The sequence below is a fragment of the Jaculus jaculus genome, chromosome 5 (genome assembly GCF_020740685.1).
Source record: "Jaculus jaculus isolate mJacJac1 chromosome 5, mJacJac1.mat.Y.cur, whole genome shotgun sequence".
Taxonomy (NCBI): Eukaryota; Metazoa; Chordata; class Mammalia; order Rodentia; family Dipodidae; genus Jaculus; species Jaculus jaculus.
The window spans coordinates 153,008,047-153,028,077 of NC_059106.1; the positions used below are offsets into that span (position 1 = coordinate 153,008,047).

Below are 20,031 nucleotides of genomic sequence, written 5' to 3' on the forward strand. Positions count from 1 at the left end.
GCCGCGTCAGGAGGGCCGGGCTTTGGCCCGAAGCCCTTCCCACAATGCCGCGTTCCGGAAGTTGCTGGTTTCTGGTGACTGGGTTCGGCCGCGTCACTCCCTCGCCGTCACCGGAAGGAAGACGGAACCGGGCTGGACGACTCGGAGGTTCTTGAGGGTATGCTGCGATGGACGCGGCCGCCGCGGGTGAGTTCCGGCCCCGGCCCCGCAGAAGTCCCCGCCGCCTGGCTTCCGGCAGAGCGCACGCCGCTCCCCCTCCCCGGGACCGAGCGCGTCGTCATTGGCTCCGTGTCCCGTCGGTTTCCGGAGCTGTCCAGTGAGCTGCCGGCCGGTGGTGGCGCCCCGGGCAGCGGAGGGAGGGAGGCAGGCGAAGACAGCGCCCCGGGGGCTGGGTTCGCAGTGGCCATGCGGTTGCCGAGAGAACCTGCTTCTGTCACCTGTGCCGCGGAGAGCTCCCGGGACACGGCCATTCCGCGACGAAACGTGCCCGCCTCCTTTCAGACCTGCGGACCAAACGTAACGTCCCCTGCGCTCATCGCGGGGACGCCGAGAGCGCCCACGGCGATGGGCATGGGATTATTAGGAAAGCTGACATGACTCTCACTTTAAAAAAAAAAAAAAAAGGAAAAAATTCACTTTGCGTAGTCTTACCACACGCTATTTCTTGACAACTCAACTGTAAGAAAACCTAACCAGTTTATGAATGTTTAATAACCGAGGTCAAACTACTGTATTTTACTGTAGCCTTTGCGCAGCATTGAGTGGCTCGCGCTGTCCCCTGCCTGCAGTGTCATTCAAGCCTGTGTCTTTCAAGTTTCCCTTGCAGGCTGAGCTGCCATCCTCAAGCCAGATGGTCTAGGGCTGTTTTCATTACTGCAGACTTACGTTTTCTTTTTTTTTTTTTTTTCTTCACCAGAAGTTTGTTTTTTCCCCAGAAGTTGTTCGCTCCGTTCTTACGTACCTAACCTTGCGCCTTGTAATCATCCTTTATATCTCAGGTACTTATTCTGTTTTCTTTTTAGTTTCCCATTTTAACACAAGAAATATTTCTCGAAGGTCTGCTAGGTACTGACACGGTAATAGATAATACAGGCAATACAGAAGTAATGCTTAAAAAAAGAAAAATAACGTGTTCAGATAAACGATTAACAAGCAGTCTACTATATGATCTGATAAAGGAGCATGCATACTGTAAACACTTAAGTAGGTCAGTGTAGCAACTATTGTTTTACATTCATATGAAGAGCTTAGGAGAATTTCTAATATCTGTATCAATAGAGAAAACATAACCAGAACAGAAGTGAGGGCAAATTATTTTGGAAGGGAAAGGAACTTGAAACTCAAAGAACTGCATTTTAGTTACATCTGTGTTACATTGTGATGTTTCACTGTTTTTGTCTTTGAATTTCTTCTTTCAGTGAAATGTCTTCCTTTAAAAGGTTGATGTGAAACTGACGTGTGATGTTTGTGGAAGGTTTTGAAGATCAAAAGCACCATCTAATTATAACTTTAGCAGCTATTTGTGCTTTAAGAGTTACAAGATTGCCAAAGCATGGGGCCAAATTAAAAGGGACTCTAGAGTGTCAAGTTGAGAAGTTTGAACATGGAATGTTTGGATACTAAATGCTTTTAGAGGAGTGATGAGGTACACATTTGAAGATTAATCTGGGGTGCAATGCAGCACAGATTAGAGGGAGTTAGATCACAGGTAAGAACTTTGATACCAATTGGTTTCAGGTGAAGAAAAATATATTAAAAAGTACTCTTTGTTCTTTATTAGTTATCTCACTGATTTATAAACATTTTAGATGATCCTTGGGAAGGAGTGAAGACATAGCTTAGTTAATATTGGAGCATTTGCCTACCATTTTATCCGGCCTGCACAAGGCCGTGGCTTCAATTTCCAGCACTGAAAACAGCAGAAAACACAGATTTTCTTTAGAAAGGATGATTAATTTGATCCTCTCTCTGTGTGTATAGTGTTTGTTATGTTTTGGGTTTTGTTTTTTTTTTTTTTTTTTGGTTTTATAGGCAGGGTCTCACACTAAGGCAAACTGATCTGGACCTCACTTGGTAGCCCCAGGCTGGCCTTGAACTCACCGCAATCCTTATCCTCAACCTCCCAAATGCTGGGATTACAGTCATGCACCACTACACCCAGCTGACACTCTTTTCTTTTTTTCAAGGTAGGGTCTCATTCTAGGTCAGGCTGACCTGGAATTCACTATGTAGTCTCAGGATGGCCTCACACTCACTGCTTACCTAAATCCTCTGCATCCCAAATGCTGGGATTAAAAGTGTGCATGCTACCATGCCCAGCTAACATTTGAAGTTTTGAATGTGACTTAATTATATTTCAATGTCCTAAAAAATAGAAAGTATTTTTTTTTTGTCTTTATATTTTTGGTCAAGCTAACTGTATCTTGTTTTCTAGATTATAACTTTGTATCAATAAGCAATCTATAAAGTGCCAACATGGGAAAAAAACGGACAAAGGGGAAAACTGTTCCAGTGGATGAGTCCTCAGAATCTTTAGGTATAGATCACTAATTGAATCTTTAAAGTAATATTGTTATTCCTAGGTTGATATTTTAATATGCAGAATGAAATCAAACTATAAATTGTTAGGTCACAAGCATTTTAATACTTGGCATGCACATGTCATTTAATAGCTTACATATATTTTAATCATATCTTATTCCCTCAGTGTAAATAATCATGATTGAATATTTTATAATTTATTTAGCTAAGCATCTGGAATTACGTGGAAGTATTACAGACTTAGAATTTCCTCCCCCCACCCACTCACCCAGGATTCCATGCATCCCAGGGTGGTCTTGAACTTGTGTAAATGAAGGTGATCTTAAACTTCGGGTCCTCTTACTTCTACTTCCTCAGTGCTTGGTTTACGTGGTGCTAGGGATCAAACCCATTGGCACTGTGTATGCTAAGACAGCAGTCTACCAACTGCATTATTTCCCAACCTTGTCTGTACTTTTTTAGCATTATGAAAGAAAAATAAGTACATATTTGCACCTAGATCTGCATATGCTGTTATTTTCTTGGTACAAATTCTAACAGTAGAATTGTTTTGAAAGATTATAAAGATGTTCAAAGCTGTTTTGATTTTCTTGCCGAATTGCCATTCAGAAGTGTTTTGGTAAATTATGGTCCTTTAACAGTACAGTGACATGTCCATTTCCCTGAACCTTTAATAGCATTTGTCAGTATCATGTTAATAGTCTTTGTTGTTTTGGTGTTTCCAAAGGATAGCTACCACTGCTGCTGCTGCTGCCACCTCTTCCTCCTCCTACTTTCTTCTTCTTCTTCTTGATTTAAAGAGATTTTATGAGATTAAGAGAATAGAAAGCCAGGTGTGTTGGCGCACGCCTTTAATCCCAGCACTCGGGGTAGGAGGATCATCGTGAGTTCGAGGCCACCCTGAGACTCCGTAGTGAATCCCAGGTCAGCCTGGGCTAGACTGAGACCCTACCTCAAAAAACAAAACAAAACAAAAAACATAAAAGAGAATAGAGAGAGGAAAGAGTTTAGAGAGCTCCTGCCATATGAAAGACCAGAGGAGGTAGAGATCCCATGTGGGAGTAGAGGTTCCCCCATCCTAGCCCAGCTGGCCTGAGACTAGGGAGGCTTACCAGAGCACGGACCTGGGTGTTCAAGAGAGTTGAAAAGCCTTTCTTCTCCTTCTCCTCCCTCCCTCCCTCCCTCCCCCTGCCTCCTTTCTCCTCCCTCCTCCTTCCCCCTCCTTTTTTTTTTTTTTTTTGACTGATTATGACTGATTAGGATCCATTAAGTTTTTCTGCATGATCTTAACATGTATTTGGATTACTTCTTTTGTGCATGTTCATTGAACATAAAGCCAGTTGTCCTATTGACTAGTTTCTAAGACTGCAGTTTCCCTGAAACAAGTCCTTTAGAGTAGCTTACGTAGCCCCATCACTCAATTGTCCCTAACCTGATTTTCAGGCTCAGGTCTAGCTGTTGCTTTTTTTTTTTTTTTAATTATTTATTTATTTATTTATTTGAGAGTGACAGACACAGAGAGAAAGACAGATAGAGGGAGAGAGAGAGAATGGGCGCGCCAGGGCTTCCAGCCTCTGCAAACGAACTCCAGACGCGTGCGCCCCCTTGTGCATCTGGCTAACGTGGGAACTGGGGAACCGAGCCTCGAACCGGGGTCCTTAGGCTTCACAGGCAAGCGCTTAACCGCTAAGCCATCTCTCCAGCCCTAGCTGTTGCTTTTATACATTGTGTGATTCTGCCATGTGTCCCTGTATGCATAGGATTGACCTTTTCAGATCCCCCTTCACTCCCCGAGAACTCTAAATTATGGCACAGCCATAATTTAGTTATTTGATCTTAGGTAGTATATCTTAGTTTTCTCATTTGTTGTTAGGAATCATATTTTGCCTTCCTTTTAAGTGATTGTGAAGCTTAAGTGAGATAATATATGCAGAACACCTGATGTAATTTATAGGACATGTTAAATCTTACTAAAAATGTCTTTCAGGGATTTGCAGATGTTAATTACTTCCCCTGTGGAAGTATTGGTGACTGAAACCGCCCCCTTTTTGGTTTTGATTTTCCAAGGTGATAGTCTCTCTCTAGCCTAGGCTGACATAGAATTCACTATGCAGTCTCAGGGTGGCCTCAAACTCACAGTAATCATCCAACCTCTTCCTCCTGAGTGCTGGGATTAAAGTTGTGTGCCACAGTGCCAGGCAGTAGCCTTTTTTCTTTTATTTTAATTTTTTTGTTTATTTGAGAGTGACAGACAAAGAGGTGGGGGGGGGCGGAGGGAAGGGGTGTGCCAGGGCCTCCAGCCACTGCAAACGAACTCCAGTTGCATGTGCCTCCTTGTGCATCTGGCTGACGTGGGTCGTCCTGGGGAATCAAACCCCAAACTGGGGTCATTGGGCTTCACAGGCAAGCACTTAACAGCAATGCCATCTCTACAACCCCAATAGCCTTTTTTTTATAGTGCTACTGCATGTTCTTGGAGTCTTATATATTAATTGATTTAGCTGTTGCTGTTGATAGAATGTGAGTCACTCCAAAGAGAAGAGGTGTAGCTTGGTTCCTTGGCAACTAACAGTGTCTGTCATATAGTAGGTGTGCTGTTGAATGGAGTACCTCCCTTACAGTGCTTTAAACATAATCTTATTTATTTTAAAATATGTTTATTTTTATTTATTTACTTATAAAGGGAAATAATGAGAGAGGGAGAATGGGCATGCCAGGGCATCTTGCAAATGAGCTCTAGATGTGTGTGCTACTTTTTGTATCTGGCTCTACACGGGTACTGGGGAATTGAATCTGGGCAGTCAGGCTTTGCAAACAAGCACCTTTAACCACTGAGCCATCATCTCTCCAGCCCCAAGAAACCTTACTTTCATGAAAATAGCCAAATATATATGGAAATTAACCTTATAGGGAGGGTAGTGATTATATTTAAGTCTTCTAAAAATTAAAGTTTCAAACTTGTATATAATTTTGGGGGGGTGTTAGGAGTGTAGATCAGGTACAGAGCTTGCCTAGCAGATGTGAGGCCCTGAGTTCACTCACAAGTACTATGAAAGCAAAAGGAGAGAGTACCAAAGCACCCTTCATCTTGCTTGCAAGGTAGTTTCTGCTGCATCTGGTGTTTTGAGACGTAGCTCAGAGGGTAGAGTGTGTGTCCAGCCTGCACAGTCCCTGAGTTCAGTATCGAGTGCTACTGTCACACACAAGCGTCTTGCCTCAGGCATCTCATCATTCTGCCGAGTGGGGCTACACATTTTCCGAATGTCTAAAAGCTTATTTATAGAGTAAATTTATTCTTAAGTTAACTGAAAGACCTGATTTTGATCTCATGTAATCCTTTTTATTTGTTTGAATAGGGCCTACATGCAAACATCTCAGAAAAGGATTAGAACAAAGTCATTTGAAAAAAGCTTTAGTGAATGTGGAATGGAACATTTGCCAAGACTGTAAGACAGACAATAAAATAAAAGATAAATCAGAAGAAGAAACAGAAGAAAACCCCTCAGTTTGGCTGTGTCTTAAATGTGGCCATCAGGTAATTTTACTATGCCAGTTGGGAATAGGTCACATTCCCTGGGAACCTGCTTCCAGGCTGAGATCTATGTATTGGTAGTTTGGGGGAGTGCTTTCAGGTTGCACACTAGTAAAGAAGTGGGCACTGGATTGGCAGAGGAAGAAGTGCAGAAGGAGTTGCCAGCAGTGCATCAGTGGATCACACAGTAACTTGGCCTGTGAGGGATGTCCTGTGTAGAGGCAGGGAACAGCCCTTTGTGCCTGTGTGTAGATCACCTGCTGGATCGGGTCTTGCTCCTGGCAAGTGTAGTAATCTTGGGTAACAGCTCCCTTTCATTGTGCATAATTTCAAGGATGGTGGATTGGTTTGTGAGCTCTCACCAAAAGCCATATTTCAGGTAACCAGAGGAATGAGTACCTTGATCTTGGGGGCGGGGGGCTGACTAGGTGTCATAGTATTTATTCTGGGATCAACTAAGCCAGTTGTGTTTGAAATTGTACTTAAAAATTAGAAGCACTGATAAAATTTTCTACCCTTAAGTATGTATTTAGCTGCAGTAGAAACTGAACAAGTTATTGTAATGTGGTCTAAGAATTCATAGCCTGGTTTAGTTAGATAACACACTAAGGTATACTTTGTAAATGTTACAAAACTATTTGGAGCTGGGCATGGTGGTGCACGCCTTTAATTTCAACACTTGGGAGGCAGAGGTAGAAGGATTGCCATGAGTTCGAGGCCACCCTGAGATCACATAGTGAATTCCAGGTCAGCCTGAGCTAGAGCAAGACCGTACCTTGGGGAAAAAAAAAAAAAAAGAACAAAACTATTTGGGGGCGGAAAATTTGATTGTGTTCTGTTAGGAATAAATTTATTCAGCTTCCTTGGGAAAGTCTCCTTGCCTGTTGGGTGCATTGTTTGGTTCATACTTACTAAGCTCCTCACGAGTGCTAGATCTTTTGGTAATAGTCCCGAGAAAGAAGAATTTGAACTGTGATAACCTGAACACAGAGTAGAAAATAAGGAATGCTACCCTTTACACCATGTTTTATAGACTAGCTTGTTTAGCTTCTGAGACCAGATGAGAGCTTGGGTGTGCTCAAGGTGATGTAGCCTTAAACAGCATGAACAGAATTCTGAAGGGATGAAAGTGTTGAGTGTCCTTTTAGCTGTACAGACACTATGGGAGTTAACATGGCAAGGTAAGTTGGTGTCAAATAGCATCTGTTGTTCAGTCATCAAAGAAGTTGTTGTAGTCAGGTTCACATTGCTTGCAGAAATGATCAGACCAAGAGCACCATTTGGGGAAGAAAAAAAAAAGGGGGGGGTTTATTTTGGCTTACAGACTGGAGGGGACACTCCATGATGGCAGGGAAAATGATGGCATGAGCAGAAGGTGGACATCACCCCCTGGCCAACATAAGGTAGACAACATCAACAGGAGATTGTGCCAAACACTGTCAAGGGGAAACTGGCTGTAACACCTATAAGCCTGCCCCTAGCAATACACCGCCTCCAGGAGGTGCTAATTCCCAAATCTTCATCAGCTGGGAACCTAACATTCAGAACACCTAGGTTTATGGGGGACAAGTTTTGAACTTTGCACTCCATGATCAGACTATTGTTTTAAGAACATTACACTGAAAAAAAAAAAAAAGTGTGATAAAGAGGCTGAATGAAGTAAAGAGAATCTTTATGAGACTATTAGAAGTCCAGACCTGATCAAATGAGTGACTGTATTGTTTGGTTTAATTGTACATTTTTGTGACGTACATGGTAGAAGCCAGGGCATTGTGTGCACTAGGCAAGTGTTCTGTCACTGCTGAGCTCATGTGGTTTAATTGGGACTGCAAAGTGAAAATTAGAAAGGAAGAGTAGTTTTAGTGCTAAACTATTTATCCTGTAAGTCCTCAGTTGCCTGTGAATGTTTAAGTCTTAGCAAAAGCCAAACTCAGATTTGAGCAATTTCATTTATTTATTTACCTATTTTTCTATTTATTTTTAAAATTACAAGATGGTAAAAGTTCTTAAAGTCCTTGTGTATTTGTGATGGGTTCTGAGTTCTTCATAGAAGTTCTGTGGCTTTGAGGTTCTGATTCTGCTTCTCCAGGGCTGTGGCAGAGATTCTCAGGAGCAGCATGCCCTGAAGCACTATGAGACACCAAGATCTGAGCCTCACTGTCTAGTTCTCAGCTTGGATACCTGGAGTGTCTGGTGAGCTTTGAATCCAGTTCCTATTGATTAGACATTATTTTAAATGTTGGAGAGTAATGTTGTTGAAAACTATTAAAGAATAAAAAAATGAGGGCTAGAAATGTGATTCTATGAGAAGCTTGTGATTAGTATTTCATAGACACAAAAAATTGTAGTGTACAAAAACTTGCTGATATCCACCCTTTTGTTTAGTTGCTTGTGATAGGATATATGAGGGAGTGGCTTGTAGTTTAAGATTAGGGCACTAAGAACAAATTTCAAATAAATAAGAATTTGGTAAAAGTTGGGTGATTTACATGAAAATCAAAGTAGTATGTTGTGTTTCCTATATTTTAATATCATCAAAGCAGTTCTAATTTGTCAAAAATCATTTTCAGAGCATTATTCAGACTGAACATGGTCTGTTAGTACTAAACTTTGTTAATTGGGTTGTTACTAGTCTATAGTTTAAATTTCACATAGAAGAGATTTTGGGGGCTGGGGAGATGGTTCAGTGGTTAAAGCCACTTGCTTGCAAAGCCTACCAGACCAAGTTCAGTTCCCCAGCACCCATGTAAAGCCATGCATTTGCAGCAGCCAGAGACCATAGTGTGCCCGTACACATACATGCACATGCACATGAGATGAATAAATAATTGAAATTTAGCACAGTTCTATAGCATGCACTTGCTTAGCTTGCATTGAGGCCCTGGGTTCCAGCTCCAGAACCACAAAAATAAGGAAGACTCAACTTTAATATAATATTGTACCCAGTCCAGCAGAATGTTCGGAGTTTTCCATAATATGTATAGCCATAATTTTGGCCAACTTTTATTAAAAATAAATCAGAGTTACTATGCATAGTCTTCTAAAAGAAAGTACTTTTTATTTATAGGTATTCAGTTGTTATAGAATAATTTGGTCGTTGCATACTTTGGGCTCCTCAAAGTATATTATTTGTTTCTTCTTTTTTCAGTTGTCAGTTTGTCATATTTCTTCTCCAATCTTTTGGGACATAGGTGTTACAGCTGTGATGAGGAAGTCCTCTATTGTAGTTCAAACCGATTGCGCCAAGTGGTTGACTATGTTAGAAAACAAGTTGGTATTACTGCTCTAAAACCAGGTAAAATGTTATGTTTTTGAATAGATACTGTAATGGTGACTTAACATGTCTGCTTTGAGTTAACTGTTCAGACACTCTTTTATTTTCTTTTTTAGTCTGGGTCTTGGCTATGTAGCTCAGGCTAGTCTTGAGCTTGTGAGTCTCCTGCTTCAGTTTCTGTATGCTCTGATTACTGGCACAAGCCACCAAACTCAGCTTACCTGCTTGTGTTTCAATTTACTTAGTGTATTTTGTAAACTGCATACTGCTGACAATGTTTGTGATGACTCATTTTAATCTATAAAGTTTGTTTTAGTTCAGAAGATAAGACAGTGAGAATACATACCATTATGGGGTATTAGAGTTAGAGAGCATATGAAAAGTGTTCTAGTAACATGTGATAAAGGGCCTGCACTAAGGATGTAGGCCCTGTTCCCATAACGCTGTCACAGAGCTTGCTTTGTACTGCCTTGGCTGTGAACATTTTTTGAGAAAGAGAGTTCAGTCTGTCTTCTAAATCAAATAAAGATCTATTGTTCCTTCTCATGACCAGATTCTTGCACATACGTCAAGTGATTGCCAGGGCCTCTGGCATTTTCTTGAAGCTTGTTCATGAAACTTTTGTAGTCACAAGGATCTTCATCAGAGCCAGCGTTATTTATTTCAGACTTGCTTTTTTGCCAGAGGACTTCATTTAAACACTTAAATTATGTCTGTACACTTTTTGTTTTGGTTTTTCAAGGTAGTCTTTTACTTTAGTCCAGAGTGACCTGGAATTCACTGTGTAGTCTCAGAGTGTCCTTGAACTCACAGTGATCCTCCTACCTCTGCCTCCTGATTGCTGGCATTAGAGGCATACATCACCATGCCCAGCATGTCCATATTTCTTACATGACTATTTTGTGTTCTCATTTCACAGCCTAAGCTGAACTCATTTGTAGAGAATATTTTTGTAATAACAAAGGGAAGATTTATACCAGAGCACATACTACTTAATTTCATTGTTGAACTAGTGCCTCTCTTTTAAGGATTTGTTATTGGTTCTTTCTGTGATACTTCACCTATACTTATTAAATAAGATTTAAAGTCAAACTGATGCCAAAAATTGTATTAGGTGAGAAAGTTACACATTCTAGTATTGTGTTCTAGATATGCTTTGCATTTAATATGGACATTTGCGTTTTTGCCAAATTCTTTCTTCTTTTTCTTCTTTTTAAAGCAGAGGAAGGTAATGGAAACATCAAACTTGAAAATAAAAAGTTAGAAAAAGAGAGTAAAAATGAACAAGAGAGAGAACAAAAGCATAAAAGGGAAAATGTGGCTAAAGAAAATACTTCCGTGAATTCCTCTTCCCAAATAATCATGAAAGGGCTCAGTAACTTGGGAAACACATGCTTCTTCAACGCAGTGATGCAGGTGCCAGAGTCACTTTTCCTCTTTTCAAAAACCCTCACATTTCCCTTGTAGGATCTGTTACAGTATTATACCTTCTCCCAGTGTAATGTATTCCTATGTGTTCAAAGTAAACACAAGGAAATGCTTACTGCCTGCAAAACACTCTGGTAAGCACTCGTTTCACGTGAGCTTAGCCCTACCTTTATAGAACCTGCATTTGGATCAAGGAAGCACAGGATGACTTGTTATAGAAATGAATATGTACTTACAAGTGGGGACAAGGAATGATGAAAGAATCATGGTGGGGATGTTGATGTAGATCCCTCTGTCTCTGACATGGGAGACGAGTACCCCTTTGAAGTGAGATATAAGGGGTAAAAGCCTTTGGTGTTCATTTACAGTGGCTGGAAGCCCTGGCGCTCCCACTCTCTCTCTCCCTCCCTCTTTCTCTGCCAAAGAAATAAAGAAAAATAAATTATTCTTAAAAAACTGACTTTTATGAGCCAGAGAGTGGGGAAAAGAGCATGCTATAACCCTTTCTTTCTGAAATAAAGATTTTAATGTAGATTGTGATTTTTCTGCTTTGGTAGAATAGGCATGATATATTTGAATGAATTGGTTTGTCCCTTTATATAATTAAGTTTTTCTTGCCTTTCAACATTCCAGAATTTGTCACAAACACCAGTGCTTAAAGAACTACTAAAAGAAGTGGAAATGTCTGGAACAGTTGTAAAAATCGGACCACCTGATTTGGCATTAACGGTATGATTTTATTTTAGTTAATTATTTTTGAAGCCGAGTTTTGCTGTGTATCAGCGGCAGCCTGGCACTTGCCGTGTGGCTCAGGCTCATGGGAATCCTTTGGCCTTAGCCTCTGAGGTGTGTGCCACATGACACACTCCGGGAGATACAAAAATTTTTACAGGTAATTTCTTTTGCTGAACATTCATATTCTAGATTGTGTTAAAAGACTGAGTTCATGTTTTTTGTTTGTTTTTATTTATTTAATTTTTTTATTTACCTGAGAGAGAGAGAATGGCGTGCCAGAGCCTTCAGCCGCTGTAAACGAACACCAGATGCATAAGTCACCTTGTGCATCTAGCTTACGTGGTTTCTGGGGAGTCAAACCTGGGTCCTTTGACTCCACAGGCAAACACCTTAACTGCTAAGCCATCTTTCCAGCACTGTTTTTATTTTGTTTTATCTTAATCTAAGGTAGACATGTTCAGCTTAACAGACAGGCGTCTTTAGGGTCACTTGCTCAGGGTTTTTGTGTGCTTCTGTTCTGTTTTCTTCTTGGGGTACTTTTATCTGTGAGGCCTTGGTTTGCACACTTGTTTTTTACATCTTCAAGGTAACTTAAAAGTGCTGTGTGTCCAAATATATCTTCCCTTATGCATTATTATTATTTGCATTTTGTTTTGACTCCCTTAGTTCTTAAGTAGTAAGCAAAAATTCAAATAGACCTGAACTTTTCATATGACAGTCTCTTTATTGTCATGTTTATTATTATTTGAGAGAGAGAGAAAAGGCACACCAGGCCCTCCAACCACTGCAAATGAACTCCAAACGCATGCACCACCTTGTTCATCTGGCTTACATGGCTCTTGGGGAATTGAACCTGAGTCCTTTGGTTTTGTAGGCAAGCAGTTTAACCCCTAAGCCATCTCTCCAGCCCCATATGACAGTTTTGACCAAAAAGTTTCTATATCATTTGATATGTATTTCACACTTATAAGTAGGGCATCTTTACCAGGAACATTGGTAAAATATGTTCACTACTTACATTCTTGTGAAATAAATGATGCAAACATTTGACTGTAGTAATTTTTATTCCTATATTAGGAACCCTTAGAAGTCACTCTTGAGCCTCCTGGCCCTCTTACTTTAGCCATGAGTCAGTTTCTCAGTGAAATGCAAGACACCAAAAAGGGAATTGTGACGCCTAAAGAACTCTTTTCCCAGGTCTGTAAAAAGTGAGTATCATCTTGATTGTGCATTTACTCTGGTAGAAAGCTGAGAAGTAATTTTATGTCTAAAGCATAATGTATCTCATTTAAATTCAGAAGCAACATATGGTATGAATAATTAAATCTACCAAAAATGTTATTAGTGTAAACAGAAATTTTGAAGAAAAAAAAACTAGAGCATTTCTGATATTTGGGATGTAATCATGATCTTTTTAAAAGACTTCCTCACATTTCAGTAGACTCTTCAGTGCTTTTCTTTCTTCCCTTGTGTTTTTCTGCAGAGCAGTGCGGTTTAAAGGCTACCAGCAGCAAGACAGCCAGGAGCTCCTTCGCTACTTGCTGGATGGAATGAGAGCAGAAGAATACCAAGTTAGCACACTCTGAGCATGACATTCTGTGGTCTCACCCCGTGAACTCTCTGCCATTTGCTACCTTAGGTTGTTACAGCAACAGAAGCTAGTTGTTGAGACCTTTTAACTGCTTTTGACTCTCTTATACCAGGTTTCTCAACCAGTGCTTCTTTGAGTTAGAAACAGTTCTTTTCCATGATGCTTTTTTCTTGATCTCATAGCAGTTTGTTTCTGCTATATTAGCCTCTACCAGTTACTGCAGAATTATTAGAAAATATTTCTACAAGAACAGATCCTAGTTGCAGCACATGCTCATTCTTTTTTTTGAGTATGATTTCCTATAAAGTTTTGAATTTACAAAGAATTTTTATTTTATAAGAGTCAGGGAACATTTATTGCAATTAAAATTCTTGTTAATGATGAAGATATAAATTAAGGCCCTTGAAGGTATGGGTACAATTGTACTGCTAATAATGTTAATAACTGATTTAATTCTGCTTATATGCCAGACACAGCTCTGTGTTTTATAAGAATTACTGAACTTAGTTCTTTCTTTTAAAAGTTATTTATTTGTAAGAAGAGAGAGAGAGTTGGAGGGGGTAATGGTGTGCCAGAACCTTTTGCTACTGCAGACAAGCACCAGATGCATTTGCTGTGCATCTGGCTTTATGTGGGTACTGGGGAATTGAACCCATACCATTAGGCTTTCTAAGCAAGCACCTTTAACCATTGAGCCATCTTTCTGGCCCCAACAAGTTTATAGATTATTTTTTCACTCTATAGATTAGCATAGAGACGTTCAAGGTCATCTAGTAATGATGTAGCAGGACATTGAGTGCTGGAGCCACTCCTGTAGCTTTCATGTAGACAGAAACTCTGTCTAGGACAAGGTATTTCAGTGTCTTTCCTAAGGAGGTTAGTATTTCCTGAAAAACTTTAATTTGAATAGGTTTAGGATCTTAAAATGATAAAACAGTACTTTTATGCAAAAATTACTGATTGCTTTTTAAGCATAACTCTTTTTGGCTCCTGGAATTAATCTTGCAAGTATAATTTTGGAAATACTAGTATTTCACTAAATCTGGGGAGCTAAAGCTTGAATCTTTCTTGAATTTATTACATATTTTCTAAGGAAAATGAGTATAAGATTTAAAATTTAATAGTATATATATATCCATTTTATTACTTTTAGAGAGTGAGTAAAGGAATTCTTAAAGCATTTGGTAATTCTACAGAAAAATTGGATGAAGAAGTAAAAAATAAAGTTAAAGGTAATGTCTGATTTTTTTGAACTAAACCACTATAGTTAAATTCCTCTGTATCTTAGGACAAAGTTGCTGGCACATTTTTCAAATCTACAATTATTATAAACATACTCTCTATAACACGAATTTTTTAAAGTTATTTAGTATTCCATAGGTGAATATTTTGGAAAAATTGAATTTGTGGTATATTCTTATGCATTATTATATTGAAATTTATAAAGATAGAGCTAAGATGACATATTATTTTTCAGAGACCTAGAATAATAATTAACTATAATATATGAATGAAACTTAGTAGTTGTCAAATAGCTGGTTATTAATCACTGAGCCAATGTAGATCATGTTGTGCGCCATGGAAAGATTTAAGGCAGACTTATCAGATAGTTGTGTGTTTTGTTTTGTTTTTCCCTCATTTATTTTGAGACAGGGTCTCACTCTAGACCAAGCTGATCTAGAACTCACAAAGGTCTCTGCCCCTGTCTGCCTTACAAAGCCTGGAATTACTGGTGTGAGCTACCACACCTGACTTTGTCCAGTAGAACTTCCTGAGATGTTGGATCTCTGCACAAACCGTCAGCCACATGTGTCTTTTGAGTACTTTTTTAAGAGCCAAATGACTGGTGAAACTGGAGAACTAATTTTTTTGGTTTTTTGGTTTTGTTTTTCAAGGTAGAGTCTTGCTCTAGCTCAAGCTGGCCTGAAATTCACTATGTAGTCTCAGGGTGGCCTTGAATTCATGGCGATCTTCCTACCTCTGCCTCCCAAGTGCTGGGAGTAAAAGGTGTGCGCCATCACACCTGGTTGAGAGCTAAATTTTTAAGATTGAAGTGGCCACAGTAACTAGGCACTAGAGTATGATAAAAGCTCAGATACAGTAAGTTTATAGTAACTCTGCCTCTTTGGCACCCTGCACAGCCTGGCCAGTAGCAGAGAGAATATTGTCTGCTGCCACCATCTGTTGTGTAGACGTGTTTCTGCATAGATAGGTACATATCAGTCAGGTAGTGCTTTTACATTTCATGTATTTGGAAAATTTAAGTAGTAAAAAAATCTTATTTTAAAACAATCAGAATTATTTCAAACAGAACATTTTTGTCTGAAATAGTCCCCAGGTCTTTTTGTTTTTAAGTACAAAAGGAACTCTGTTCTAGAGTTCAGCTAGCAAGTTAGATACACTTTGCTCCCTAACTTTCTCATATCCTCTCTTGTCAGAGCTGACTGCTGGAGTGGGAGCACTAGTGCAAGGGAGCTAGAATGTCACTCAGCCTGGCCTGCGTGTGTTCTTAGTAAAGTCAGGATCACTGACTTGTGGTTTGTTTCACATTGACTAATAGCCTAGAGAATAATTCCATATTTTGTCTTATTCATAAAAGGTGATTGTGTTAAATTACATTATGCTCAGATGTAGAATATATGACGTTGACTTCCACAGGTTACTAACATAATGATGAGAAAAAAGTTTATGGATAGGAATTTGAAAATAACATTTTAGACTTAGATAGGCAAGTAGTTTTAACTTACCTTAATTGATTACATGAAAGTAATTGCAAACTGTTTTTTCATTATAGATTATGAAAAGAAAAGGTCAATACCAAGTTTTGTGGACCGCATCTTCGGTGGTGAACTGACTAGTACCATCATGTGTGATGAATGCAGGACTGTAAGTAGATGTGGTAGGGACTGGGTTTGTACATTGATGTTCTTTGGGTACAGTTTATATTTGTTACCTCCAAAAACAGAAATGTCTAACTTCTTAGAATAGTCTCTCTTTTTGTTTTGTTTTAGATAGGGTCTGACTATGTAACCCAGGGTAGCTGGGAATTCACTCTACAGTTTTCAAAGTGCTAAGATTGCAGGCATGTGCCACCACGTCCAGCCTACATAGAATAGCCTTAATTGAACTAGCCAAATATGTAAGATTCCTTACTGGAAATATCATTACCTCTAAAATCTTGAAAAAAATTACTTTAACTTTTTTTTATTTTTTGAGGTAGAGTATTGCTCTAGCTCAGGCTGACCTGGAATTCACTATGTACTCTCAGGATGGCCTTTAACGACAATCCTTCCTACCTCTGCCTCCCAAGTGCTGGGATTAAAGGTGTGTGCCACCATGCCTGGCTTTTTTTTAGTTTTTAAAAATTTTTAATTTTTATTAACATTTTCCATGATTATAAAAAAAAATATCCCATGGTAATTCCCTCTCTTCCCCCCATGACACTTTCCCCTTTGAAATTCCATTCTCCATCATATTACCTCCCCATCTCAATCATTGTACTTACATATATACAATATCAACCTATTAAGTACCCTCCTCCCTTCCTTTCTCTTCCCTTTTTTTTTTTTTTAACTATTTATTATGGCTTTTCAAGATAGGGTCTCACTCTAGCCCAGACTGACCTAGAACTCACTATTGTTTTCCAGATAGAGCTCTAGCTCAGGACAATACTTTTAACCTTTTAATTTATTTCACAAACCTAAAGTCTTATACATTTTGTAATTTTTCATTTCAAATTTTATGACTTCTTTGTTTATTTAAGCCTTCCATCCACCCCTCTCTCCAAGGGAGAAAGAATCTTAGTATGTAATGTTTAATGTGCATTTCTTCCTTTGCAGGGTGGGGAGAGTCCCAATATGAAATGTTTAATGAGAATATCTTCCTTTTCAGGGTAGAGGGAATCTAGTTTGGTGTAATGTCTAACATGGATTCTTCTTTCCTTTTACATTGCCTTTGGCTGGTTAAGGTCTCCTTGGTTCACGAGTCTTTCCTAGATTTGTCTCTCCCGGTTTTAGATGATCAGGTAAGACTACTTCATTTTTTTAGCTTGTTAAGGTTTATGGGAGACACCTTGCTACCTTTAAATATTTATACCTTGTTGGTTAACCCACAGAGAAACTTTTCATAATCTGTTTGAAATGCAATAGGTTCCATTTTTTAACTTTTTTTTTTCATTTATTCAAGGTAGGGTTTCGCTATAGCTAAGGCTGACTTGGAATTCACTATGTTGTCTCAGGGTGCCCTTGAACTCATGGTGATCCTCCTACCTCTGCCTTCCAAGTACTGGGATTAAAGGCATGTGCCACTATGCCTGGCCTGGTACTATTTTTTTAAAGACAGTGATATTGCTAGAAATCTTTTTTTTAAATAAAATATTTATTTATTTGCAAGAGAAGGGGTGCAGTTAGAGAACAGGTATGGTAGGGCCTCCAGCCACTACAGACGAACTCTAGACGCATGTGCCACCCTGTCCATCTGGCTTACATGTGTACTGGGAAATCAAATCTGGGTCTTTAGGCTTCACAGGCATATGCCTTAACCACTAAACCATCTCTTGAGCCCTAGAAATCTTTATAGATAGGTATTAACATGATTATATTACAAATAGGGATATATTTTCCTTAATATAATTATAAATATAAATTTTATTATTTAACACCACAAACCCCTTCTGGTCTTAAGGACACAGAGATTAAATATGATTACCTCACTTTTTTTTTTGTTTTGTTTTGTTTTTTTTCTGGGTAGGGTTTTACTCTAGTCCAGGCTGACCTGGAATTCAGTATGAGTCTCAGGGTGGCCTCGAACTCGTGTTGATTCTCCTACCTCTGCTTCCTAAGTTCTGGGATTAAAGGCATGTGCCACTATGTCTGGCTTGTCTCAGTTTCTTAAAAAAGAGTGTGTTTGTGTATGAATGGGTGCAACAGGGCCTCTTGCCATTGCAGGTGGATTCCAGATGCAGTCACTTCTTTGTGCATCTGGCTCTATGTGCATACTGGGGAATTGAACCCAGGTCAGCAGGCTTTCAAGCTGTTGAACCATCTTCCTAGCCCATAAGTTGATTTCTTGAAATGATCCCATTTCAAGATTGTTGTATGTGAGTATATGAGTGAATTTTGTGTTAACATGCTTTTGTATATTGTGGGGAAAACATAATCCAAATTGATAGCTAATTAGCACCAGCATGATGGTGCATACCTGTCATCCCAGCACTTGGGAAGCAGAGGTAGTGGATTGCTTTGAGTTTGAGGCCACCTTGGGACTACAGAATGAGTTCCGGGTCACCCTTGGCTAGAGTGCGACTACCTTGAAATAAAAAAATAATTTTAATGTAAAGTATGTATGAATTTTCCTTTCACTAGAGACTAGTTGTAAAATTTTGTTTTTGTCCATATTTTAAGAGTGGTAAGAAAAGTATAAATAGTAAAAATCTGAAAAAGACAATGGAGGAAGGATATCAAGACAGTGAGGAAGAAAACGACAGTGACAGTTACATAAAAGCAAGAAACGATATTCCATCAGGAACAAGTAAACACTTACAGAAAAAAGCAAAGAAACAAGCCAAAAAGCAAGCTAAGGTGGGTACCTAAAGTCATTCTTCTCATTTATTTTTTAAAATACTTTACTTATTCATTTATTTATTTTGGTTTTTCAAGGTTGGGCCTCACTGTAGCCCAGGCTGACCTGGAATTCAATCTGTAGTGTCAGGCTGGCCTCAGATTCACAAAGCTCCTCCTACCTTGGCCTCCCAAGTACTGGGATTAAAGGCATATGCCACCACACCCAGTCCTTATGTATTTATTTAAGAGAGAGAAAGAGGGAAGGAGAAAGAATGTGGTTGCACCAGGACTTCTAGACATTGCAGACGAACTCTATATGTGCCGCCACCTTGTACATCTGGCTTTATGTGGGTACTGGTGAATCAAAACCTGTGCCTTACCTGGTGACCAACCTCTCTATCCCTTTTTTTTTTTGGCAAGTAGAGTTTTACTCTATTCTAGTCCTGGCTGGTCTGGAATTCAATTTGTAGTTTCAGGCTGGTCTTGAACTCATGGTGATCCTCCTACCTCTGCCTCCCAAGTGCTGGGATTAAAGGTGTGTGCCACCATGCCTGCCTCCTATTTTTTAATGTTTAATAATTAAAAGAAATTTTAATTTTTTAATTTACTTGAGAGAGAAAATAAGCACACCAGGGCTTTTAGCCACTGCAAAACTTAAACCTTTTGAGTTGTTATTATTTGATACTCACCAGTTTAAAACTAATAGCATATAGTAAAAATCCCACAGCACTATCCTCTTCTGACATAATATGACCACTTACGTTATTTCCTATGCATCCTTTATGAAGTTCTTTGCAAACTGTGAGTAGATTTGGACTGTCCCTAGATGGTCCCAAGGTCCACACTGTTCTGGATCTTGTTTTTTGCTTATACATAACTTGGTTCTTAGTCACCTTTCCATTCCAAGGCAAAAAGTTCCTTCATTCTTTTTTTTTTTTTTTTTGTAGTGTTCTTTTTATGGATGTCATGTAATTATCTATTTCTTTATTGATTTTGATTGTTCCTAGTCTTTTGCTGTGATTGCCAATTCTCTAGTAAAATAGCCCTGTACTTGTGTCATCTGTAGGGTAATTTTTTTTCATGGTGCAAGCAATTGAAACTATGACCTTGCACATGTGCTCTGTCTTTGTGAAACTAGATCTCCTGTCTAGCTTAGACATTCTTTAAACTTGAAGGGTAAATGTTGAGAAGAGGGATTCTTTTTTAATTTTATTTTTATTTATATATTTGAGAGAGAGAGATACAGAAATAGGCAGATAGAGAGAGAAAAAAAAAATGGGCTTGCCAGGGCCTCCAGCCACTGCAAACAAATTGCAGATGTGTGAACCCCCTGAACTCCCGATGTATGGACCCCCTTGTGCATCTGGCT

At 39.2% G+C, this 20,031-nt stretch overlaps 1 protein-coding gene across 10 annotated transcripts in view; it reads left to right on the forward strand.

The window, feature by feature from the left end:
• Positions 1 to 20,031, forward strand: part of Usp16 (ubiquitin specific peptidase 16) — a 33,647-nt gene that overhangs the window by 3,618 nt on the left and 9,998 nt on the right. For 2 of the 10 annotated variants that reach the window (XM_045150649.1, XM_045150650.1), the window contains exons 2-12: positions 5,898 to 6,076; positions 8,163 to 8,266; positions 9,265 to 9,368; positions 10,567 to 10,763; positions 11,409 to 11,504; positions 12,588 to 12,718; positions 12,994 to 13,081; positions 14,255 to 14,333; positions 15,896 to 15,987; positions 17,069 to 17,125; positions 18,504 to 18,680. In XM_045150649.1, the coding sequence (XP_045006584.1) occupies positions 5,898 to 6,076; positions 8,163 to 8,266; positions 9,265 to 9,368; positions 10,567 to 10,763; positions 11,409 to 11,504; positions 12,588 to 12,718; positions 12,994 to 13,081; positions 14,255 to 14,333; positions 15,896 to 15,987; positions 17,069 to 17,125; positions 18,504 to 18,680 (1,304 nt within the window). Of the gene's footprint in view, positions 1 to 39; positions 187 to 916; positions 999 to 1,464; positions 1,709 to 2,434; positions 2,537 to 5,897; positions 6,077 to 8,162; positions 8,267 to 9,264; positions 9,369 to 10,566; positions 10,764 to 11,408; positions 11,505 to 12,587; positions 12,719 to 12,993; positions 13,082 to 14,254; positions 14,334 to 15,895; positions 15,988 to 17,068; positions 17,126 to 18,503; positions 18,681 to 20,031 lie in introns of those variants that run through there. The other 8 variants (XM_045150646.1, XM_045150645.1, XM_004654394.2 and 5 more) reach the window with 8 other exon arrangements.